Here is a 25,580-nt window from a genome sequence, read left to right as displayed (position 1 = left end):
CCATTTGTTTGAACTGTTGGTCACCCATCCTAATATCAACTAATGGAGTGGAGTGCCAGGTTTTCTTTGATAACGCTCCTGCAAAGTGTCTCAGGACATTTTACTGTGTTTTTTAAAAATAAATTTAGAGTACCCAATTATTTTTTTTCCAATTAAGGGGCAATTTAGCATGGCCAATCCACCTACCCTGCACATCTTTGGGTTGTGGGGGCGAAACCCACGCAAACACGGGGAGAATGTGCAAACTCTGGACAGTGACCCAGAGCCAGGATCGAACCTGGGACCTCAGCGCCATGAGGCAGCAGGGCTAACCCAATGCGCCACCGTGCTGCCCCCATTTTACTGTGTTAAAGGTGCAATATAAATGCAAGTTGATTTCGGCAAAGTTCTCAGAAGTTGAAAATACTTGCAAAAAGAAAAGGGATTTCCCAAAAAGAATGGAAGTATACAGATCTGCGCACAGGCAGTAGTAACTCATATGGTTCGGTTCATCCCGAGGACAACCAGGGGTCACTGGTAACAAGGTGCAATCCTTCCCATGTACTTAGATGGTCCTCATGTAAACCATCCTGGAATGGAGTCTGAGATTGATGGGGGGGGGGGGGGGGGGGGGGGAGGGAGAATAGTTTTTTTTGAACCACAATTCTAATTACGTTACATTAAAAATTATATTGAACTTATTGCTGGAAGGAGCCACCAGTAGATAATGCAGCAAATCATTTCAAATAAGGTAGAACAAACTTGCCGAAACACGCAAAGTCTAGGCTTTATACTGAAGGGTCTCAGGACATTGACTTAAAAAGCAAAACCAGCAACGGTTATACAATTTGTACAATGTTTAAACAAGCATTTGTCAGGCATCTCCTACTCAAAGAAATAATGCATGAATTTAATAAAATTATTTGAGATCGAGTTAGAAGACTGTAGACACTAATTTATCCAGATGTGCAGCCCAACCCCCTCACTATTCCAGAGCCAGAACGTTGATATAAGGATGTGCTCCTTCATCTTTTCCACTTCCCTTCAACTTCAAGCAATTCATAAAGGTTACACTGTCTCCCCCTGGATTCCTGGGCAAGTGCCCCACATCTTGAACAGTGATAAATTAAGCCCAAAGCTCCTGGCTCCAAGTGACAGCATTTTTGAAAAGGTTTGGGAGCCTGGTTATGATTTCTGCATTTTAATCTGAAATGTTGGTTAATTATTAACAACTGCATAATCCAAGTATAGAATGGCTGGTGTACTAAATCACTTCTTATGTATTCTCAGGATGCAAAACTCATGACCCAGGCAGAAAAAATTAAACGGTGAGAAAGAGATATATTTGTAATATGAAGTGTTTTAATGCGTTTTCAGAATTAAACAAGAAGAGTACAAGTTTATCATTTCAACACCCCTCCCCCCCCAAAAAAAACTGCTTCAAAGGAAGTTTCAAACAACTTGAAAAATTTTTTAAATTATTTTTTAATTAATTTAGAGTAGCCAATTATTTTTCTTTTCTGATAAAGGGGCAATTTAGCTTGGCCAATCGACCTAACCAGCACATCTTTGGGTTGCGGGGGCAAAACCCACACTGATATGGGGAGAATGTGCAAACTCCACACGGACAGTGACCCAGGGCTGGGATTCGAACCCGGTCCTCAGCACCGAAGTTCCAGTGCTAACCACTGCGTCACATGCCGCCCTTAAAACAACTTGAAAATTGATTTCTCTGTAAGCTGTTCAATCAATCAGGACCACCTTCATTTCTCAGTGGCTAAAATCAGTTGAGCAACGGCCTCTGCAGCTGGTCTAATATTATATCAATGTCAGAAACATGACCATATTCATGACTAAGCTCCTGCAGTCATGGAAAACAAATCAAATGAAGGAAATAAAGGCTTCTCCAATGACTCAACAGATATTGGAAAAGGGTTTGTATGGATGACACCAAAATGCAGAGATTATTAACGAGCAGGAAAGAATCAAGAGCATGGCGGGGAGGGGGTTCTGGAAAAGCAACGGGGTAACCAAATAGACGTCTTTAAAATTTTGAAAGGTGTTGATGGGGTTGACAGAAAATATTTCTAACGGTGGGAGACCAAAACGAGTGGCCAACAGTTCAAGTTCACTAATATCCAAAAGGAATTTCAGGAGAAGCATCTTTTACCCCGAGTGGCTAGAGGTGTTGGGACTGTTTTTCTTGGTGAAAAGGCAGCTCAAGGAGACTTCATAGAATCCCTATGGTGCTGAAGTAGACCATTTGGTTCATCAAGTCTGTACCGACTCAGGGCAGCATGGCGGCGCAGTGGTTAGCACTGCTGCCTCATGGCACCGAGGACACGGGTTCGATCACGGCCCCCTGCCCGTGTGGAGTTGCACATTCTCCCCGTGTCTGTGTGGGTCTCACCCCCACAACCCGAAGATGTGCAGGGTAGGTGGATTGGCCACGCTAAATTGCCCCTGAATTGGAAAACAAAAAGTCGGCATCGTCCCTCCAAAAGATCATCCTACCTGGGCCCAACCCCCCACCCAACCTTTTGGAGACAAAGGGACAATTTGGCATGGCCAATCCACCTAACCTGCACATCGTTGGACTGTGGGAGGAAACTGGAGCACCCGGAGGAAACCCACACAGACATGGGGACAAAGTGCAAACTCCACACAGACGCCCAAGGTTGGAATTGAACCTGGGTCTCTGGCTCTGCGATGCAGCAGTGCTAACCACTGTGCCGATAGAGGTATTCAAGATCCTGAGGGGCAGAGACAGGGTAAATAGTGGAAAAACTTTTCCCACAAGAGAATATCATGAATTCAAAATTATTAGCAAAAGGAGGGATGTGAAGAAATTGTTTTACCCCGCCAGTGGTTGGAGTCTGGAACAAACTTCTTGAGAGGGTGATGGAGGCAGGTTCAATCAAGATATTCAAAAGGGAATTGGATTGTTATCCAAAAAGAACGTGCAAGCTAACAGGGATACGGCAGGGGACTAGGAACAGGTAGAATGCCCTTTCAGAGAGCCAGTGCAGACTTGATGGGCTAAATGACCTCCTTTTTGCACTGTTAAGATTGAGAATGTGGGGCAGCACGGTGGCGTAGTGGTTAGCACAACCGCCTCACAGCACTGAGGTCCCAGGTTCGATCCCGGCTCTGGGTCACTGTCCGTGTGGAGTTTGCACATTCTCCCCGTGTCTGCGTGGGTTTCGCCCCCACAACCCAAAAAAAACGTGCAAGCTAGGTGGATTGGCCACGCTAAATTGCCCCTTAATTGGAAAAATGATTGGGTACACTAAAAATTTAAAAAAAGAAATTGAGAATGTGGAACGCACGGTCACAGAAATAGAGACGACAAATAACATATTTAATAGGGAATTAGATTAGTACAGGTGGAGGATGGAGTAGGTTATGCTGATCAGGTGAGATGAAGTAAGTGGGGCAAAATGAAGGAGTGGGGGGTTCCTCTGGAGCACAAGTCAACTAGGCTGAATGTTCTGTTTCCCTGCTGTAAATTCTATATATCTGCCTGCTGGGTGGTGGCTTCTATGCCTTTGAGCTAGAAAAGTAGGCAAGGAATAACAGTGCTGCAGCTCCTCATTGCTACCCAGTGACCCCTGCCGGAGCACGTGCCAAGCGGACTGGACCATAAATGGCTTTGTTTCCTCTCTCCTGCTTTCATTCCCTCCACCACCCGCCCCACACACAATTCCCAGCTTAAGCAACCTAGCAACACAATGACAAATCGATAAATGGGCAGATCAGAAACTGAGATATGGATATTTTTTAAATATAAATTTGGAGTACCCAATTCTTTTTTCCAATTTAGGGGCAATTTATCGTGGCCAGTCCACTTACCCTGCACATCTTTGGGTTGTGGGGTTGAGACGTGCGCAGGCACGGGAAGAATGTGCAAAAGGGTCGGCACATGGTGCAGAGGTTAGCACTGGGACTACGGCACTGATGACCCAGGTTCGGAACCCGGCCCTGGGTCATGCCCGTGTGGAGTTTGCACATTCTCCATCATGGATTGGCCATGATAATTGCCCCCAATTGGAAAAAAAATAATTGGGTACTCTAAATTTAAAAGAGAGAGAGAATGTGTAAGCTCCACACGGACAGTGACCCGGGGCCGGGATCGAACCCAGGCCCTCGGTGCAGTGAGGCAGCAGTGCTCACCACTGCGCCACCGTGCTTCCCTGGGTCAGTGTAGACTCGATGGGCGAATGGCTTCCTTCTGCACTGTAGGGATGCTATGAAGTCCCCACAACCCAAAAATGCCAATGTTTGGTGGATTGGCCACGCTAAATTGCCCCTTATTTGGAAAAAAAATTGAGTACTCTAAAAAAAATTTTTAACTGACAACAAATGCAAGTCCACACATTTAAATTGGTTAGCTCGACCTCCTGCCTTAAATGCCAGATTACGTACTCTTCTATCAAGCTCAATCTTAATAAATGCCAATTTTCCCAAGGGATGGGTGAGGATGTGCATTATGGCTGCCACAGAATTTGTAACGGCTGAGCACAGGAAGAAAAAAATTGGATCAGTGCCAGACCAGCAAGACATTATTGTGCAACATTCCAAATTCAGCATTCCCCTTCCCCACCATCCAGGGACAAGTCAAAGTAATAGGACCGGTCCTCCTTTTAAAGACCAAGTTTGTCTTTGATGGGAGCACATGACCAATAGTCTCAGAACAGTTTGTTGCCCAGGCATTCCCAACTTCAGTTCCCAAATATCAAACCTGTCAACCCCAGCTAGATTCCAACTCCAGGGTGGAATCACAACATTTTGGTATCCTGTCAGTCGTAACTTTAATTCATATGAGGCAGCTGAATAATAAAATCTCAATATAATGATGCGTTGGCAAACTAAGTGCATCTTGCCAGGCACATCATCCTCTTCCTTGTGGCACTGCTGATAATAGCTGGGGGATTTAGTAAATTGTCAACAGTCATCATCTTTTTGCAGTGAAATTTTGGGAGATGACTGGTACTTAACTGTATGTTCAAACTTTACAGCACAGTTTGCTCCATTACCTCTGTTGGAACTGGAAATGCTGTTGGAGCAACATTAGACTTTTAACAAATCATGGCTGGCATAGGTTTTTCCAACTCACACCTGGTCAACCATCAGCCTCCAGCATAGATCAAAACATTTTCAATCACTTCTGGTTATTCAGATTACTGGGTTCGTGAAGTACAGCGAAGCCAGCAGCGTGGGTTCAATTTCCGTATCGGATTAGGTTATTCAAGAAGGCCCCACCTTCTCAACCTTGGCCCCTCGCCCGAGGTGTGGTGACCCTCGGGTTAAATAACCACCAGTCAGCTCTCAAAGGGGAGAGCAGCCTGCGATCCCCTGGGACTGTGGCGGCATTTTACTCCAAAGGCCAGACCCCAAGTAAACACCCCTTGAGTGATGTATTGAAAGCTTGAAGCTAAACAGGTGTTTTGGGAATAAATTATACCCATCACACAAAGAAGAAAATATAGACGTTCAAGATGAAGGGAGTTTTAAAATTATGTGTAAATATCAGGGCTCATTCGAAAAAAATCTCAGCCACATGGGAACAATCAGAAAACATTTACGTTAAATTTGACTCCCTAGAAAATTACTGTCCTCACTTTAATTATCCCAATTAGTCAAATGTGCAAGCAGTTAGAAAAAGTAGTTTTAGTGCAAGATTTTTTTTTTTAAAACGTCAACATAATTATAAGACAGGCCAACCAAAACACTTAACAACGTCCACTGAAAACTATCCCACAGCTTACATTTCAAGTACATGGTTTGGACATCTGAAGGCCTCGCAAATCGTGCTCACACAGCAAGGCTTGAACCTGAGCAAGTTGCCTGCATTGGCCCGGCGTCACAAAGTGCAAAACGACATCTTGAGGATTAAATTGATAGAGATGAAATTTGCCTAGCAACCGACTCATTAAAAGCCGGGTTCAGAAGCAGGCCAGCAATCCATTCTCTTATCTCTCCCCCGCAAGAGATAACGCAGTCTCCATCTACTCACAATGAACAGTTTCTCCAGGAACTTCATGCTCCTCCTATTAACGTCCCGTCCCCCGAAAGAAAAAAATAAAGCTCAAGCTTTTAAATTCACCACACATCGTCTCATTTCCGTGTGTTTTGTTCTCCTTGAGAATGCATAACTTGTGGAAAGGAGAGGGGCGGGGGAGGGAGAAAGGGGGTGACCGCACACTGCAAGGAGAATAACGTGGCACGGTCAAAATTAATGGTTATCCTCTGGAGAAGGAGAAATTGAGTGGGTGGTGAAGAGGGGAGGGGGACAATGCAGTGGGTGGTGAAGAGGGATGGGGGGGGGGGAATGCAGTGGGTGAAGAGGGGAATGCAGTGGGTGGTGAAGAGGGGAGGGGGGGAATGCAGTGGGTCGTGAAGAGGGGAGGGGGGAGAATGCAGTGGGTGATGAAGAGGGGAGGGGGAGAATGCAGTGGGTGATGAAGAGGGGAGGGGGAGAATGCAGTGGGTGATGAAGAGGGGAGGAGGGAATGCAGTGGGCGATGAAGAGGGGAGGAGGGAATGCAGTGGGCGATGAAGAGGGGAGGAGGGAATGCAGTGGGCGATGAAGAGGGGAGGAGGGAATGCAGTGGGCGATGAAGAGGGGAGGAGGGAATGCAGTGGGCGGTGAAGAGGGGAGGGGGGAATGCAGTGGGTGGTGAAGAGGGGAGGGGGGAATGCAGTGGGTAGTGAAGAGGGGAGGGGGGAATGCAGTGGGTAGTGAAGAGGGGAGGGGGGAATGCAGTGGGTGGTGAAGAGGGGAGGGGGTAATGCAGTGGGTGGTGAAGAGGGGAGGGGGTAATGCAGTGGGTGGTGAAGAGGGGAGGGGGAATGCAGTGGGTGGTGAAGAGGGGAGGGGGGAATGCAGTGGGTGGTGAAGAGGGGAGGGGGAATGCAGTGGGCGGTGAAGAGGGGAGGGGAGATGCAGTGGGTGGTGAAGAAGGGAGGGGGAATGCAGTGGGTGGAGGAGAGGGGAAAGAGATAGAGATCTAATGACAACTGCTGCCGTCCTGCGCAAATGATTAGTCACGCTGGATTCCAGTTAATCAATTCAAGATAAACTGGTTTGGAGACAGAGAAAACAGTACCAGTAAAAGGGGGGGGGGGGGGGGGGGGATGCCTCTGTAACAATGGCGTACTGTAAAAGATTGCAGATTGCCTCGGCTGATTAAATCCTGCATCACAGACACACACAAGGTTATGGCACAGCACAATCCCTCATGAGGGCTGGCAATGCAAATCAAGCAGTGATTTCCTCCTCCCTCCATCTCTCTCGGTCTGTCCTCCCTCTCCCCACATTAATCTTGATGGTGACACGGTCAGACGGCTCTATTTTAATGCAGGTTTGCAGGGGGGGGGGGGGGGGGGTGAGGAAAAAAGAGAGCAGAAACGCTGCGTTTGAAGCAGCAATTTCCTTCTGAAGCTGCCCTTGTTGAATGGGATGTATTAGAAGGGAAAAGGCTTTGACATCTGGGGGGGGGAGGGGGATTTCTCACACACACAGGCAGGAGGCTGCACGTTCAGGTCGGATTTAAATCCCGCCAACAAAAATCACCTCAAAAAAAAGTTGATTTTATTTTTTTCTTAAAACTTTTATCAGACACTTTCTTGGGCAATTGTCAGGCGCGGTGAAGATCAGACAAGGGCCACAGCGGCCAGCTGGCCTCCACTGCTTGCGTCGCATGGGCACCACATTTTTCTTTTCAAATATAAAAACAATCAATGCCAGAGAATTTCGGACATTTAAAAAGTTAAATCGACAACAACACCGGCGGATTCTTACTCTCGGATATTCTCTGCGAAGGCTGCAACCTCCACACGACAGGGCCGGCCGGCTTTGCATCGTTTACGGCATTGTTTTTCGTTTCAAACGAAAAAGAAAACACCTCCCGATGATTGAAAATGTAATTCAGACTTTCTGTGAGGAGCAAACCCCGCCGAGCTCCCTCCCTCCTGGAGCCCTCACCTCCCCTGCCGGAAGTAAGGCAGCAGCTGGGGTGATCGGCAGCGCCGCCCAGCCAATGGGGGCGCCGGTCCCGCTGCGACGCCCCGCCCGTTGAGGGCACCGCCGACCAATGGGCGTCGCGGCAGGGGGGCGGGACTTCCGCCGGCAGGTTCGCCCGCCCCTCTTTTGTTGAGAGCGTCCGAGACCACCTCAGGGTGGGGGGGGAAAAAAAATTTTGAGGACTTAAAAATCTGACAGCCGCCGGCAGGGGAAAATCGGCCACCGAATCAACGCGCGAGGCGGGCACTTACTTTCTGCGGAGCTGACAGGACTGCATAGTTAAACTGTGGGTAAGGTCATGAATTCGTTCGCTGGCTCCGGCCCGCGCCGCTCGCTCGCTCGCAGCCGCTGCGACTGCGGCAAAAAAAAACGCAAGACGCAGCCTGCGGCGGCGCGCACGCACGCCTGCTATCAGCAGCCGGCGGCGGCGGCGCGCACGCACGCGTGCTATCAGCAGTCAGCGCGTGCTACCAGTAGCCAGCGGCGGCGCGCATGCGCAGATCCGGAGGGCGGTGCAGGCCGCCACCCCGTCTGTCCCGCTCGGTTCTTGCTGACCTTTAAAATCTCTCCACAGGTACCGCAATATATTTCGGGTCGTTTTAACTCGGCACCCCGGCCTCATCGCGCTATTCACCTTTCCACTTCAATTGTAATCGTAGCTCCTACGGATGGGGGCGTCCGTAGTTGAAGGGAGTGTGGCGCCCCTCTCGGTGGGAGGACCAATGGTGCCTGAGCAATGATGCTCCACTCTTCCCAATGAGATACATGGACAATTAATTCATTGTTTAATAATGCATGTGTGCAACCCCAAAGGATTTCACAAATAGAGAAATGCACTGAGCCATGATTTATATTGAGGTCCAATCAAAATAATATACTGAAGGGTGGCATGCGGCTCAGTGGTTAGCACTGGGACTAAGGCGCTGAGGTCAAGTGTTCGAATCCTGGCCCTGGGTCACTGTCCGTGTGGAGTTGGCACATTCTCCCCATGTCTGCGTGGGTTTTACCCCCACAACCCAAAGATATGCAGGGTAGGTGGATTGGCTAGGCCAAACTGCCCCTCAATTGGAAAAAATGAATTGTGTACACTAAATTTATATTCAAAAAATAATATACTGAAGGAAATTGACTGAGGTTTTTCCTGGTAAGGGCACTGGCCAAAAATAATAAAGAACAGAAACATCAACATCAAATCAAAATGTGAAAAGAGGGGTCGATAAAGCAATTCAACCCCCCCCCCCCATGCTGCCCACCGAGCACGGAAGGCCTCGAGAGTCGTGCCCGTGCACACCGCATGCTCCCTCTCCAGGGACTCCCGGCATCGAATAATGCCACGGAAGAGGGGCCGGCAGGCAGGCAGTCTGGCCTTGGTCGCCTGCTACCTGGACCTGTTAATGGCGAGTTTCACCAGGCCAATGAGCAGGTTTGGACTGAGCCATGGATCGAGGGGTCTGGAGAATGAAAGCAAATTTCTACTTGAAAGGAAGTGGGCAATGATATTGCTTTTAAAGGGCAGATGCAGAAATGAAGTTAGAACCCAAATAAAATGCTTGACGTTTGCTGATACACTGACCTTCGCCACCTACAAGCACCAGGATGCCCGAATCTGTGGATCACGCGATCCTTGGAGATCACATGCCTCACCCAAATTTGTCCATCGCGAGTTGAGGGAAAATCAACCACCTGAAACACATGATGTATTCAACGACTATATTGCTGTTTGTGGAACAAATGTTGTGTGGAAGTCAGCCACCATACTTTCTACTGTAAAACAGTGAATAAGTTTCAATACAAAAATTCTTCTCAATAGGATGGGATAGCAGATATAAAAACACGCATTTTCTTCTTTTGTCGAGCTTGTTGTGAAGCAAAATGTATGGGAGACCCTAGAATACTAACACAGACAGAAAAACCCTCAATGGTTTCACAGACAAGGTCTTCAGCTGTTCTAATGCATAAGAATGTAGTCCCTTAGCAGACTGGAGAACTGTCTCCAACATTTTTTCCACAAATGTGGAAATTGGTCTGTATCCAAACATAGTTTTGGCCAGCATTCCAGAAACAAGTCATCAGACAGCTGCACCAATTAGCTAAAGGCTGTATAACTCAAAGTGGTGGATCCCACCGGACCCACAAACCCTTCTCAATTAAGGATGGTCCAACATGCTTCACTGCAGCAGGCGAACTGTTTTCACCTGTTGTTCACTGGGTAGTGACCAGCTGCAGTTTTCCTGGCTGATTTATTATCCCCCTCCTCTGCACAGGATCCAGTTTAGTGTTCCTCATAGCAAGGGGGCTGGCCTTGATACTTCAGATTTCAAATCTAAGATTTGAAATAACTAGTCAAGTTCATTCGGTACCTACACCCTGCTGGAGCGATTGCTGCTTCTGGATGTGGAAGGGGAGGGACGATTTGGGGATATATACAAGTGGCTGCGGGAGCAGGTGGTGAAGATCAAGGAAAAACGGGAAGCGGAAATGGGAGGGGAGATCAATTGGGGAGTATGGAGTGAAGCACTGCAAAAGGTAAACGGGACCTCCTCTTGTGCAAGAATAAGTCTGATACAGTTTAAGGTGGTGCACAGGGTGCATATGACTCGTGCGAGAATGAGTGGGTTCTTTCAGGGGGTAGCAGATGACTGTGAGAGGTGTGGGTGAGAGCGAATCATGCGCACATGTTTTGTGGTTGTGAAAAATTGGGAAGATTCTGGGCAGGAGCGTTCACGGTCTTAGCCAGGATAGTGGAGACAGAGCTGAACCCGGACTCTCTGATGCCGATATTTGGGGTTTCAGAGAAGCTGGAGCTCATGGAGAGGAGGAAGGCCGATGTTGTGGCCTTTGCCTCTCTGATTGCACGGCGGCAAATTTTGCTGGAGTGGCGGTCAGCATCGCCACCGGGGGTAGTGGCGTGGTTGGGTGACCTATATGACTTCCTGCGGTTAGAGAAGATAAAGTATGAGTTAAGTGGCTCTGCAGGGGGGTTTGAGAAAAGGTGGGGGATGTTTGTGACCGTATTTGAGGAGCTATTTGTCGTCGGGGGTGTGAAAAAGGGGGAAAATCTATACAAACTATTGTTGATTGCTGGGAAGTATGTTTCCTGGGGTGTTTATTTGCTGTAACCTGTTAAGCTGAGTCCACAAAAGATCAGCCATGATCTAATTGAATGGCGGAGCAGGCTCGAGGGGCCAGATGTCCTACTCCTGCTCCTAGTTCTTATGTTCTTATGATACATGTTTGTAATAAAAATACATTACGGTAGCATGGTGGTTAGCATCAATGCTTCACAGCTCCGGGCAGCACGGTGGCACAGTGGTTAGCATTGTTGCCTACGGCGCTGAGGACCCGGGTTCGAATCCCGGCCCTGGGTCACTGTCCGTGTGGAGTTTGCACATTCTCCCCGTGTCTGCGTGGGTTTCGCCCCCACAACCCAAAAAAGATGTGCAGGATAGGTGGATTGGCCACACTAAATTGCCCCTTAATTGGAAAAAATAATTGGGTACGCTAAATTTAAATTAAAAAAAAAAAAAAAAAAAATGCTTCACAGCTCCAGGGTCCCAGGTTCGATTCCCGGCTGGGTCGCTGTCTGTGTGGAGTCTGCACGTCCTCCCCGTGTGTGCGTGGGTTTCCTCCGGGTGCTCCGGTTTCCTCCCACAGTCCAAAGATGTGCGGGTTAGGTGGATTGGCCATGCTAAATTGCCCGTAGTGTAAGGTTAATGGGGGGATTGTTGGGTTACGGGTATACGGGTTACGTGGGTTTAAGTAGGGTGATCATTGCTCGGCACAACATCGAGGGCCGAAGGGCCTGTTCTGTGCTGTACTGTTCTATGTTCTATTTTTAAATATTAATTTGGTAGCGCAGCGACCTGCAGTGCCTGATTCTGCCCAAAATAAATTGGTTACTTTATGTTGGGAAAGGCAATTTTAAAAATTGATGATGCAAATAGCTAGCTTTTATTACCCAATCTAAGTGACTACCTGTTTTAAACATGAAGATTACATAAAAACTGAAGCAATTTTTACTCTTCCTGATTAAGTACATTTACATTTCCTGTAACCTGCAGAGGGACGATATTGAAGAACGGTGGGTCTGGATCTCGCCACCATTTTGAGGCAGAATACCTGGAGCTTTGCCATGTACATGGCAGTATTGTACTAGAAACGTTTAATACTGACACCAGGTTTCCTAAGCTGGAGAAGTAGTATCCTGTTACACAGCAGCTGCCGTTCAACGGGTGACAATTCACCTGTGGGTCAGAAAGTTGCAAGTTCAAGTCGCACTGCAGCCAACATTGCTAAAACAGATCATCTTGTTCTCATCATACATCTGTGTGTGGGAGCTTGCTGTGCATAAATTGGCTGCAGCTTTCCCTACTTTGCAACAGTGACAAGAAACAAGTATTTCAGTGGCTGTAAAGCACTTTGGGAAGTGCTGTACAAATGCAAGACTTCCTTTTATTTTATTGATAAATCCCTTTACTTTTTGACAAGCACAAAATATCAGCTCGGCCCTAGACCCACAGACGTGAGTGATGGCTGGAACACAATCTCTGAGCTTGGATCTTGCTCACAACCTTGTCTTCAGAGTTTTCTCAGGGCTTTTGACAACCAACTTCTGAATCTCCCCATTGTATTGCAACTTTGCAAAGACACTAAGCCTTTATTGTAAATCATCGTATATCTTCCCTTGAGATTTAGCCTCCAGTTGTAGATGGAGATACTAATTTGGCGTCTTTGTGACTGTTTGATAGTTATAATAGGCTATTCAATATTTGCGTCTCCAAAGTAGCCGCTGGCCATTACAGTCTGGCACCGATCCTCTTCTCCTCCTTTCTGCCTGAGGGCATGGCCTTGTTTGCCATTAAACAATGCTCTGACATAATTTTGCTCACAGTGGCATGCAAGATGTTCACACTTCCCCATTCTGCCACGGTTAACAAGTTACATTAAAGTCAGCCCATCTGCAAACATCAAATCCAACTGGTTCCTTTGAAATGCTTCAATTCTGCAATTGAAATGAAAGTTCTCACTGGCACCTAGATGCAAGGACGGTTGTTATGCGAGAGAAAGAAAGAACTTGCATTTCCACAGTGCCCTTCATTACCTCAGGATGATGCAAAGCACTTTAAAGCCAAATAAACACTTTTGAAATGTAGTCAGTGTTGCAATGGAGCAAACGTGGCTGGAAATGGACCATACAGTCAACAGCAAAAGAAATGCAGACACAGAAAATGCTGGAAAAACTCATCAGGTGAACAAAATAAACAACCCGATTATCTTTTTTTTTACAGATGTTGTTTGAAGGATAAATATCCAGTCAGGATACCCGGGGATTCTCCCTGCTCTACACTACAGGATCGTTTACATCCACTTGAGAGGGCAGACAGGTCTCTGGTTTAAAGCCTCATCTTTTTTTAAATAAATTTAAGAGTACCCAATTATTTTTTTTTCCAATTAAGGGGCAATTTAGTGTGGCCAATCCACCTAAACCTGCACATCTTTGGGTTGTGGGGGTGAAACCCACACAGACATGTGTGCAAACTCCACACGGACAGTGACCTGGGGCCGGGATTCGAACCCGGGTCCTCAGCGCTGCAGTCCCAGTGCTATCCACTGCGCTACATGCCGCCCTAAAGCCCTCATCTGAACGACACCACTCCTCAGTGCATACCTGAATCAAAAAGTAAGGAAATTCCGTTTCAGTTATACAGAGCTCGAATGAAACACCACATCGGGAGTACTGTGTACTGTATCAGCCATCTGATTTAAGGAAGGATATAATTGCCTTGGAAGCAGTTCAGAGAAGGTTTACCAGACTAATACCTGGAATGGGCGGGTTGTTATATAAAGGTTGGATGGGCTAGGCTTGGCTAGCTCGCTGTAAACCTTTGGGAGGCACGGGAGCACGGTGGTTAGCTTCACAGTTACATATCTCTTCATTCACCGGAGGAAGGAGCAGTGCTCCGAAAGCTAGTGTTGGACTTTAACCTGGTGTTGCAAGACTTCTGACTGTGCAGTATTAATGTAAGCCTACTTGTGACACTAATAAAGATTATTATTGTTATAGTTTTTTTTAAAGAAAAATTATTTTCAATTAAGAGTCAATTTAGCGTGGCCAATCCACTTACCCTGCATATTTTTGGGATATGGAGCTGAAACCCACGCAGACACGGGGAGAATGTGCAAACTCCACACGGACAGTGTCCCAGGGTCAGGATCGAACCCGTGAACTCAGCGGCGTGAGGCAGCAGTGCTAGCCACCGTGCCGCCCCTTGCTCCACCTTCCAACTAGATCATGGCTGATCATCGACCTCAGTGCCATTTGCCCGTGCTATCTCCATATCCCTTGATGTTATTAGTGTCTAGAAATCTTTTCAATGTCTTTCTTAAACATACTCGATGACTGAGCCTCCACAGCCCTCTGGTGTAAAGAATTGCAAAGATTCACCGCCCTCTGAGTGAAAAGATTTCTTCTTACCCGAGTCTTAAAATAACTTGCCCCTTATTCTGAGACTGTGCCCCCCCTGGGGCATGTATTTGGCTGGGTTGGATTTGTCCTGTTTGTTGTGTACAGGACACACCTAGACAATTTCCACATTGCCGGGTAGATTTAGCGTGGTCAATCCACCTGACCTGCACATCTTTGGGTTGTGGGGGGTGAAACCCATGCAGACACGGGAAGAAATGTGCAAATTCCACACAGACTGTGACCCGGGGCCAGGATCATGCCCGAGTCCTCAGTGCCATAGTGGCTTGTTCGACCATTTGAGAGGGCAGTTAAAGGCCAGCCACATTGCTGTGGGTTTGGAGTCAGGTCTGGGCCTAAAGCGAGTTAGTGAACCAGATGAGTTTTTACAATAATCAATGAGAGTTTCAAAGTTACCATCACTGAGATTAGCTTTCAATTCCAAATTTTATTCATTGAATTTAAATTCCACCAGTTTATTTGATGTGATTTTATCCCATATCCCCAGGTCATTAGCCTGGGTCTCTGGATTATTAGCCCAGTGACATTACCTCTATGCCACCACCCACCCCTGGTGTTTTCCAGAACCAAACACATTTCAGAAAGGGTAAAGAGATATTTCCGCCAATGTAATACGGCAGAAACAAACCTTTTCTCTCTACCTTAGTCCAGGGATCGATGTACGATGGTTTAAAAAACGATGATTAATTATATATTGCATGTTCAGTCTAAGAATGATTGATGAATTAAAAGGGAATTGCCCATTTTTATCTGCTCTTGGGACTATTATTATTGATTATGTGTCTCCAACAACTATGATTATAAAACGCGTTCTGACCTTCAAAGCGATAGCAAACCATTGTTAAGTTGTCAGTAATGTATTCAAAATTTAAAGTAGTATTCGAAGGGGATCTTGGTAATGTGATACATTGGGCCTGCATTATGAAGGGCCTGCATTGCGATAGGCCTGCAATGCGATGGGCCTGCAATGTGATGTACCTGTGATGTGATGGGCCTGTGATACATTGGACCTATGTTACGATGGGCCTATGTTGCAATGGGCCTGCATTGCGATGGGCCTGCATTACGATGGGCCTGCAATGTACCTGCGATGGGATGGACCTGCGATGCGATGGGCCTGCGATGCGATTGACCTGCGATGCGATGGGCCTGCAGTGCGATGGGCCTGCAGTGTGATGGGCCTGCAATGTACCTGCGATGGGATGGACCTGCGATGCGATGGGCCTGCATTGTGATTGGCCTGCAATGCAGTGGGCCTGCGATGCGATGGACCTGCATTGCAGTGGGCCTGCGATGCGATGGACCTGCATTGCGATGGGCCTGCGATGCAATGGGCCTGTGTGCGATGGGCCTGCGATGCGATGGGCCTGTGATGCGATGGGCCTGCAGTGCGATGGGCCTGCGATGCGATGGGCCTGTGTGCGATGGGCCTGCGATGCGATGGGCCTGTGTTGCGATGGGCCTGCGATGCGATGACCCTGCATTGCGATGGGCCTGCGATGCGATGGGCCTGCGATGCGATGGACCTGCGATGCGATGGGCCTGCAGTGCGATGGACCTGCGATGCGATGGGCCTGCCGTGCGATGGGCCTGCATTGCGATGGGCCTGCCGTGCGATGGACCTACGATGCGATGGGCCTGCAGTGCGATGGGCCTGCGATGCGATGGGCCTGCAGTGCGATGGACCTGCGATGCGATGGGCCTGCGATGCGATAGGCCTGCGTTGCGATGGGCCTGCAGTGCGATGGACCTGCGATGCGATAGGCCTGTGTTGCGATGGGCCTGCAATGCGATGGGCCTGCGATGCGATGGACCTGCGATGCGATAGGCCTGCGTTGCGATGGGCCTGCAGTGCGATGGACCTGCGATGCGATAGGCCTGTGTTGCGATGGGCCTGCAATGCGATGGGCCTGCAGTGCGATGGACCTGCGATGCGATGGACCTGCGATGCGATGGGCCTGCATTGCGATGGGCCTGCGATGCGATGGACCTGCAGTGCGATGGGCCTGCATTACGATGGGCCTGCGATGCGATGGACCTGCAGTGCGATGGGCCTGCATTACGATGGGCCTGCGATGCGATGGACCTGCGATGCGATAGGCCTGTGTTGCGATGGGCCTGCAATGCGATGGACCTGCAGTGCGATGGGCCTGCGATGCGATGGACCTGCAGTGCGATGGGCCTGCATTACGATGGGCCTGCGATGCGATGGACCTGCAGTGCGATGGGCCTGCGATGCGATGGGCCTGCAGTGCGATGGGCCTGCGATGCGATGGGCCTGCAGTGCGATGGGCCTGCGATGCGATGGGCCTGCCATTCCAAACCCCGACAAGTTCCCCATCTCAGTTGTGGCCCGCAGAGAGGCAGTAGTGGAAACCCAGCTTTTATCATCAGAGCTGGAGGGAAACATCCAGAAACCAGCTCAACTCTTCAAATCCTGACCTGGGAAAGGAACCAAGGCAAGTATTTGGTTTTTTGCCTGGTTGGAAGCCACGACAGTCTGCAGAAATTTAGAGTGGAAACGGAAAGACTTGTATTTCTCTAGCACCTCTCTTCACCGAGTAAATCCCAATGCACTTCTCAGTCCATGATGTATTTTTGGAGTTCAGCAACCATTGTATCCATACAATCCCTATGATGCAGAAGGAGGCCATTTAGCCCATCGAGTCTGCACCGATCCTCTGAAAGAACACCTAGGCCCACTCCCCCGACCTATCCCCGTAAACCCACCTAATCTGCACATCCTTTGACACTGAGGGACAATTTAGCATGGCCAATCCACCTAACCTGCACATTTTTGGACTGTGGGAGGAAAATGGAACACCCGGAGGAAACCCACGCAGACACGGGGAGAACGTGCAGACTCCACACAGACAGTGACCCAAGGCCAAAATTGAACCTGGGACCCTGGCGCTGTGAAGCAACAATGCTAACCACGGGCGGCATGCGGCACAGTGGTTAGCATTGCTGCCTACGGCGCTGAGGACCCGGGTTCGAATCCCGGCCCTGGGTCACTGTCCGTGTGGAGTTTGCACATTCTCCTCGTGTCTGCGTGGGTTTCACCCCCACAACCCAAAGATGTGCAGGGTAGGTGGATTGGCCACTCTAAATTGCCCCTTCATTGGAAAAAAAAATAATTGGGTACTCTAAATTTTAAAACAAAACAATGCTAACCACTGTGTCATCGTGCCGTAATGGAGGGAATACATCAGCTAATCTCTGCACAAAAAGATCCCACAAACAGCAATGAGATAATGACCAGTTAACTTATTTTAGTGATGTTGGTTAAAGGATAAATGTTGGTTAGGACAGCAGGGAGAACTGTTCTGCTCTGCTTTGCAGTAGTGGCCGTGGGATCTTTCACATCCACCTGAGACAATTGGCAGGGCCTCGGTGTAACCACTCAGCTGGAAGATGGCACCCCTGACAGTGCAGCCCTCCCTCTCTAATGCACTTGGAACGTCTATCTAGATTTTTCATTCAAATATCTGTCGTGGGACTTGAACCCACAACCTTCTGACTTACAAGGCCAGAGGGCTATCCGCAAAGATGCATCTGTTACCAATAAAGAATTCCCTCATCCTAAAGTTAAAGTCACCAGTTTATGGGATTCACTAATCTGTATAGTAAATCCAGAAGTTAATCCGGTTAGAGTGATGTGCTTTGTTTTCAACGTTAAGCAAAATGCGATGAAATAGATTGAAATTCTCTCGGACTGAATTCTATTCATTAATATATCATGTGTAAAATAAACCAGCTTGTTCATTTACAAATTGTCAGTTTACTTTCTGGAAGACAACAGCAATTTGTATTTATATAGCATTTTTAACATAATACAACCTCAAAAGGTGCATCACAGGAGGATACTGGGTTAAATTGTTTTTCCTTATAAATTTAGCGTACCCAATTAATTTTTTCCAATTAAGGGGCAATTTAGCCTGGCCAATCCACCTACCCTGCACATCTTTGGGTTGTGGGGGTGAAACCCACGCAAACACGGGGAGAATGTGCAAACTCCACACGGACAGTGACCCAGAGCCGGGATCGAACCTGGGACCTCGGCGCCGTGAGGCAGCAGTGCTAACCCACTGCACCACCGTGCTGCCCTGCTGGGTTAAAATGTGTGATGGAGCAACATGAGGAAAGTTGACTAATAAGTCCCATTGGAGAGGTAGGTTTTAAAGGAGCATTTCAAAGGAGGAGAGACAGTTGTAGCAACAGTGAGGTTCAGAAAGGGTGAAATTTGGGGATGCACTAGAGGCCGAAATTGGAGGGATGCAGAGAGGGCTTGGGGCTGGAGGACGATCCAGGCACACAGGGTGGCCGAGACCATGGAGACGTTTTAAAACATGGATCAGACTTTTAAAATCAAAGTGTTGCCAGAAAGGTAGCCCAATTCAGCAAGAAAATGGGGCGCTGAGTGGACAGGGCTTAGATGCCAGTCAGGTTCTGGGGCATGTGTTTTGCACACTGTAGCATTTTGAAAGGATAGGCTTGCAGACCACGAAGGAACAAAGAAACAAGAGCTTTATTGGAAAGGTGTTTACTCCACAGGATGTTCGGATAGATTGCCCTTTTCCTGTGCAAATGGCCAATGATGTCATCAATATGTCACATGATCGGACTCTGAACGTGGCCTTCTCCCAACGAGGAACAAGCATGAACAAACAGCACCCCCGGTCTAAGGCGGGAGGGCTGCCAGGACAGCTATGGAACTCTTATAACCCGCACGAGACCGACTGGGTTGGAGCAATCAGTCTCCCCATGAGCCTCGCTGAATACGAGCTCCCCCGCTCGGGGCATGGAGCCCGAGGACTATAATGATTGAGTTCAGTATAAAGTTGGCCAGGCATGGAAGCGACACGTCAGACCCAGCTGGGATCTGATGTATATTGCAAATATTTTTATTTTTTTTATTTTAAAATTTAGATTACCCAATTATTTTTTCCAATTAAGGGGCAATTTAGCGTGGCCAATCCACCGACTCTGCACATTTTTTGGTTGTGGGGGCAAAACCCACGTAGACACGGGGAGAATGTGCAAACTCCACATGGACAGTGACCCAGAGCCGGGATCGAACCTGGGACCTCAGCGCTGTGAGGCAGCTGTGCTAACCACTGCACCATCGTGCAGCCCTGTATATTGCAAAGATAATTACTTTGCAATAAACCTCGTTTCCTTCTGACCATCTCAGTTCAGACTAGTCTGTGGCCTACTAAAGGAACTGTTGAGGCTGCAAATAGCAAAGCTATCAGATTATTGAATTCTGTGGTAATGATGTACATTCTAAATACATGGAATCACCAACACACATTATTGAAAAAAATACAGCTGCACCATTACCAAAACAAAGAAAGACTTACAGTTAAACAGCGCCTTTCAAAACACTGGACGTTTCAAAGTGTTTATGTCCAATGGGGTACTTTTGAAGTGTAGTCACTGTTCAGATTTCATACAGCAAGCTCCCACACAACACCAACACGATAATACCCACATAACCAATCTTTTTTGTGATGTTGGTTAAAGGATCAAAATTATCCAGGTCGCTCGGGATCATAATAATCATCAGCTTTATTAGCCATGATGTGGAGATGCTGGCGTTGGACTGGGGTGAGCACAAGTCTTACAACACCAGGTTAAAGTCCAACAGGTTTGTTTCAAACATTAGCTTTCGGAGCACTGCTCCTTCCTCAGGTGAATGAAGAGGTATGTTCCAGAAACATATATATAGGCAAATTCAAAGATGCCAGACAATGATTGGAATGCGAGCATTTGCAGGTAATCAAGTCTTTATTAGTGTCACAAGTAAGAGGGCAAAATGGTGGCGCAGTGGTTAGCATTGCTGCCTCACGGCGCCGAAGTCCCAGGTTCAATCCCGGCCCCGGGTCACTGTCCATGTGGAGTTTGCACATTCTCCCCGTGTTTGTGTGGGTTTCGCCCCCACAACCCAAAGATGTGCAGGATAGGTGGATTGGCCACGCTAAATTGCCCTTAATTGGAAAAAATGAATTGAGTATTCTAAATTTCAAAAACAATTAGTGTCACAAATAGGCTTACATTAACACTGGAATGAAGTTACTGTGAAAAGCCCCCAGTCGCCACATTCCGGCGCCTGTTCGGGTACACAGAGGGAGAATTCAGAATGTCCAATTCACCTAACAACACGTCTTTCGGGACTTGTGGGAGGAAACCGGAGCACCTGGAGGAAACCCACGCAGACACGGGGAGAATGTGCAGACTCCACACAGACAGTGTGACCCAAGTGGGAATCGAACCTGGGACCCTGGTGCTGCGAAGCAACAATGCTAACCACTGTGCTACCTTGCCACCCAAAATCTCCTGTTCTTCAATGAAATGGTGCTGTGGGATCTGTTACACCCATCTGACCAGGTAGATAGTTTAATGTCACTTCTGATAAACAGCCAACGGGGTTCTCCGTTCCCGCAGCCGGCCAATGGGGTTCCCCATCGTGGCCATCCCGCACTGTCGGGAAACCCGTGGGCCTGGGCGTCCTGCTGGTGGGGTGGAGGATCTCGCCGACTGAGAATCCCGCCCAGCATCTCTGTGTGCAATGCACCCTCAAGGTCAGCCCGACACTGACCAGCCGGCAGCGTCAGCCTTGACTTCTGTGCTCAAGTGCTGAAGTGGAAAATTGGCAAACAACAGTGAGAAACCAGGCAGATGCAGTCCCTCACTTCACACATTATGTCGAGCCCAGGCTGGAGGTTGAATCTGCTCCCATAATTAAAAGGCAGTATTTAACCCAACGTGTTTATTAACCTTTGTTTAGTCTGATGCTGGGGATTGTGGATGTCATTGTACCCGTAGGAAGCAGCTCGGGAGAATTTATTCTGTTTCCTTGGCAATGCATATTTTATTTTACCTCCAGACTACAGTGGCAATTATGACTGAACATGTGCCCTGATTACCTGGATTCAGGATGGATTTAGTTCTCGATTCTGGAATAAACGTTGAACTGCTACTTATCTATTGTTGCAATCTATATTTCTGTGTCCTCTTGATTTCTGTCCAGCTTGGAGGTATCAGCCATAGCTCAGTGGGTAGCTCTCCGTCCTCTCAGTCAGAATGTCATCACTCAAACTCTCCTCCTGAGACTTGGGCACTTAACCAGCCTGACAATTACACAACAGGGTACTGAGGGAGTGCTGCACTGTCAGAGGGTCAGTACTGAGGGAGTGCCGCACTGTCAGAGGGTCAGTACTGAGGGAGTGCCGCACTGTCAGAGGGTCAGTACTGAGGGAGTGCCGCACTGTCAGAGGGTCAGTACTGAGGGAGTGCCGCACTGTCAGAGGGTCAGTACTGAGGGAGTGCCGCACTGTCAGAGGGTCAGTACTGAGGGAGTGCTGCACTGTCAGAGGGTCAGTACTGAGGGAGTGCCGCACTGTCAGAGGGTCAGTACTGAGGGAGTGCCGCACTGTCAGAGGGTCAGTACTGAGGGAGTGCCGCACTGTCAGAGGGTCAGTACTGAGGGAGTGCTGCACTGTCAGAGGGTCAGTACTGAGGGAGTGCTGCACTATCAGAGGGTCAGTACTGAGGGAGTACCGCACTGTCAGAGGGTCAGTACTGAGGGAGTGCCGCACTGTCAGAGGGTCAGTACTGAGGGAGTGCCGCACTGTCAGAGGGTCAGTACTGAGGGAGTGCCGCACTGTCAGAGGGTCAGTACTGAGAGAGTGCCGCACTGTCAGAGGGTCAGTACTGATGGAGTGCTGCACTATCAGAGGGTCAGTACTGAGGGAGTGCTGCACTGTCAGAGGGTCAGTACTGAGGGAGTGCCGCACTGTCAGAGGCTCAGTACTGAGGGAGCGCTACACTGTCAGAGGGTCAGTACTGAGGGAGTGCTGCACTATCAGAGGGTCAGTACTGAGAGAGTGCTGCACTGTCAGAGGGTCAGTACTGAGGGAGTGCTGCACTGTCAGAGGGTCAGTACTGAGGGAGCGCTACACTGTCAGAGGGTCAGTACTGAGAGAGTGCTGCACTATCAGAGGGTCAGTACTGAGAGAGTGCTGCACTGTCAGAGGGTCAGTACTGAGGGAGTGTTGCACTGTCAGAGGGTCAGTACTGAGTGAGTGCTGCACTGTCAGAGAGTCAGTACTGAGGGAGTGCTGCACTGTCAGAGGGTCAGTACTGATGGAGTGCTGCACTATCAGAGGGTCAGTACTGACGGAGTGCCGCACTGTCAGAGGGTCAGTACTGAGGGAGTGCTGCACTGTCAGAGAGTCAGTACTGATGGAGTGCTGCACTGTCAGAGGGTCAGTACTGAGGGAGTGCTGCACTGTCGGAGGGTCAGTACTGAGGGAGTGCTGCACTGTCAGAGGGTCAGTACTGAGGGAGTGCTGCACTGTCAGAGGGTCAGTACTGAGGGAGTGCTGTACTATCAGAGGGTCAGTACTGAGGGAGTGCTGCACTATCAGAGGGTCAGTACTGAGAGAGTGCTGCACTGTCAGAGGGTCAGTACTGAGGGAGTGCTGCACTGTCAGAGGGTCAGTACTGAGGGAGTGCCGCACTGTCAGAGGGTCAGTACTGAGGGAGTGCCGCACTGTCAGAGGGTCAGTACTGAGGGAGTGCCGCACTGTCAGAGGGTCAGTACTGAGGGAGTGCCGCACTGTCAGAGGGTCAGTACTGAGGGAGTGCCGCACTGTCAGAGGGTCAGTACTGAGGGAGTGCCGCACTGTCAGAGGGTCAGTACTGAGGGAGTGCCGCACTGTCAGAGGGTCAGTACTGAGGGAGTGTTGCACTGTCAGAGGGTCAGTACTGAGTGAGTGCTGCACTGTCAGAGAGTCAGTACTGAGGGAGTGCTGCACTGTCAGAGGGTCAGTACTGATGGAGTGCCGCACTATCAGAGGGTCAGTACTGAGGGAGTGCCGCACTGTCAGAGGGTCAGTACTGAGGGAGTGCCGCACTGTCAGAGGGTCAGTACTGAGGGAGTGCCGCACTGTCAGAGGGTCAGTACTGAGGGAGTGCTGCACTGTCAGAGGGTCAGTACTGAGGGAGTGCTGCACTATCAGAGGGTCAGTACTGAGGGAGTACCGCACTGTCAGAGGGTCAGTACTGAGGGAGTGCCGCACTGTCAGAGGGTCAGTACTGAGAGAGTGCCGCACTGTCAGAGGGTCAGTACTGATGGAGTGCTGCACTATCAGAGGGTCAGTACTGAGGGAGTGCTGCACTGTCAGAGGGTCAGTACTGAGGGAGTGCCGCACTGTCAGAGGGTCAGTACTGAGGGAGTGCTGCACTGTCAGAGGGTCAGTACTGAGGGAGTGCCGCACTGTCAGAGGGTCAGTACTGAGGGAGTGCCGCACTGTCAGAGGGTCAGTACTGAGGGAGTGCCGCACTGTCAGAGGGTCAGTACTGAGGGAGTGCCGCACTGTCAGAGGGTCAGTACTGAGGGAGTGCCGCACTGTCAGAGGGTCAGTACTGAGGGAGTGCCGCACTGTCAGAGGGTCAGTACTGAGGGAGTGCCGCACTGTCAGAGGGTCAGTACTGAGGGAGTGCCGCACTGTCAGAGGGTCAGTACTGAGGGAGTGCAGCACTGTCAGAGGGTCAGTACTGAGGGAGTGCTGCACTGTCAGAGAGTCAGTACTGATGGAGTGCTGCACTATCAGAGGGTCAGTACTGAGGGAGTACCGCACTGTCAGAGGGTCAGTACTGAGGGAGTGCCGCACTGTCAGAGGGTCAGTACTGAGAGAGTGCCGCACTGTCAGAGGGTCAGTACTGATGGAGTGCTGCACTGTCGGAGGGTCAGTACTGAGGGAGTGCTGCACTGTCAGAGGGTCAGTACTGAGGGAGCGCTACACTGTCAGAGGCTCAGTACTGAGGGAGCGCTACACTGTCAGAGGGTCAGTACTGAGGGAGTGCTGCACTGTCAGAGGGTCAGTACTGAGGGAGTGCCGCACTGTCAGAGGGTCAGTACTGAGGGAGTGCTGCACTGACAGAGGGTCAGTACTGAGGGAGTGCCGCACTGTTAGAGGGTCAGTACTGAGGGAGTGCTGCACTGTCAGAGGGTCAGTACTGAGGGAGTGCTGCACTGTCGGAGGTGGCACCTGTCAGCTGAGACATTAAACTGAGCCCCTTCTGCCGTCTTAGGTGTACGTAAAAGTCCTCACGATGCTATTGCAAGACGAGTCGAGGAAATGAGTGTCCTGGTCAATGTTTATATCATAGCCAACATCACTGTAAATGGATTATCTGCTCACTATCGGATTACTGTTTGTCAGATCTTGCTGTTTGCAAATTGGCTGCTACATTTCCTACATTACAACGCTTCAAATGTACTTCATTGGTTGGAAAATATTTTGGGAGGTTGTGTACGAGGCTACAGAAATGCAAATTATTTCTTTTGTTTTCAGATGTGCTGAAACTATGTCAGCCATCATTGCACAATGCACCTTGCTTCACCTTGTACTGTCACCCAACACCCCATAAAATCAATATGACACACCTGATGGAACCATTACTTTTTTAATTTATTCTTTCTTAGAATGTGCGCTGTCGGACAGTATTTGTTGGTTGCCAGGCTATGTCAGAGAGTCACTTAGATTCAACCACATGTAGACCAGTGAAGGACAACGGATTTACTTCTCATAGGACATTAATAAAAATACTAATAATAACCGCTTATTGTCACAAGTCGGCTTCAATGAAGTTACTGTGAAAAGCGCCTAGTCGCCATATTCCGGCACCTGTTCGGGGAGGCTGGTACAGGAATTGAACCCACGCTGCTGGCCTTGTTCTGCATTACAAGCCAGCTGTTTAGCCCGCTCATGAACCAGATCGGTTTTTACAATAATGAATGATAGTTTCGACATTACTGAGACTAGCTATATATGTCACCTTTATTCATTGATTTTAATCAGTTCTACCTGCTGTGATAGGATTTGAATCTGTATTCCCAGAGCCTCTCGATTATTCGCCCAATGATGTTACCATTAAGCCATTGTTTCTCTTTAATCTCACATGCTTCCTGTCTGTTACTCATTCCATGTGTCCACCTTCACTCCTCGCAAGCATGTGGTAGATTGTAAGTGATTGTAAGAGGGGCAGCAGGGTAGCATGGTGGTTAGCATAAATGCTTCA

The 25,580-nt window shown here is 48.9% G+C and overlaps 1 protein-coding gene and 1 long non-coding RNA gene across 6 annotated transcripts in view; one reads left to right on the top strand and one right to left on the bottom strand.

Moving 5' to 3' along the window:
• Window positions 1-8,671, bottom strand: part of fam222ba (family with sequence similarity 222 member Ba) — a 48,704-nt gene extending 40,033 nt beyond the window's left edge. The window contains exon 1 of one of the 5 annotated variants that reach the window (XR_005462663.1): window positions 8,257-8,370. Coding sequence is in view for 2 of the 5 variants with exons in the window: in XM_038814696.1 (XP_038670624.1) it covers window positions 8,561-8,627 (67 nt within the window). In the remaining 3 variants the exon portion in view is untranslated. Of the gene's footprint in view, window positions 1-5,747; window positions 5,776-7,783; window positions 7,974-8,256; window positions 8,379-8,560 lie in introns of those variants that run through there. The other 4 variants (XM_038814696.1, XM_038814698.1, XM_038814700.1 and 1 more) reach the window with 4 other exon arrangements.
• LOC119975135 lies at window positions 8,120-24,951 on the top strand. The gene is made up of 3 exons (XR_005462664.1): window positions 8,120-8,295; window positions 13,294-13,389; window positions 24,591-24,951. It is a non-coding gene; the product is annotated as an uncharacterized LOC119975135 (long non-coding RNA).
• Window positions 24,952-25,580: the final 629 nt, after the last annotated feature.

This window comes from Scyliorhinus canicula, chromosome 12 (assembly GCF_902713615.1).
Source record: "Scyliorhinus canicula chromosome 12, sScyCan1.1, whole genome shotgun sequence".
Taxonomy (NCBI): domain Eukaryota; kingdom Metazoa; phylum Chordata; class Chondrichthyes; order Carcharhiniformes; family Scyliorhinidae; genus Scyliorhinus; species Scyliorhinus canicula.
The sequence above is the reverse complement of the archived record's forward strand: the minus strand, read 5'-3'. Positions and strand labels throughout refer to the sequence as shown.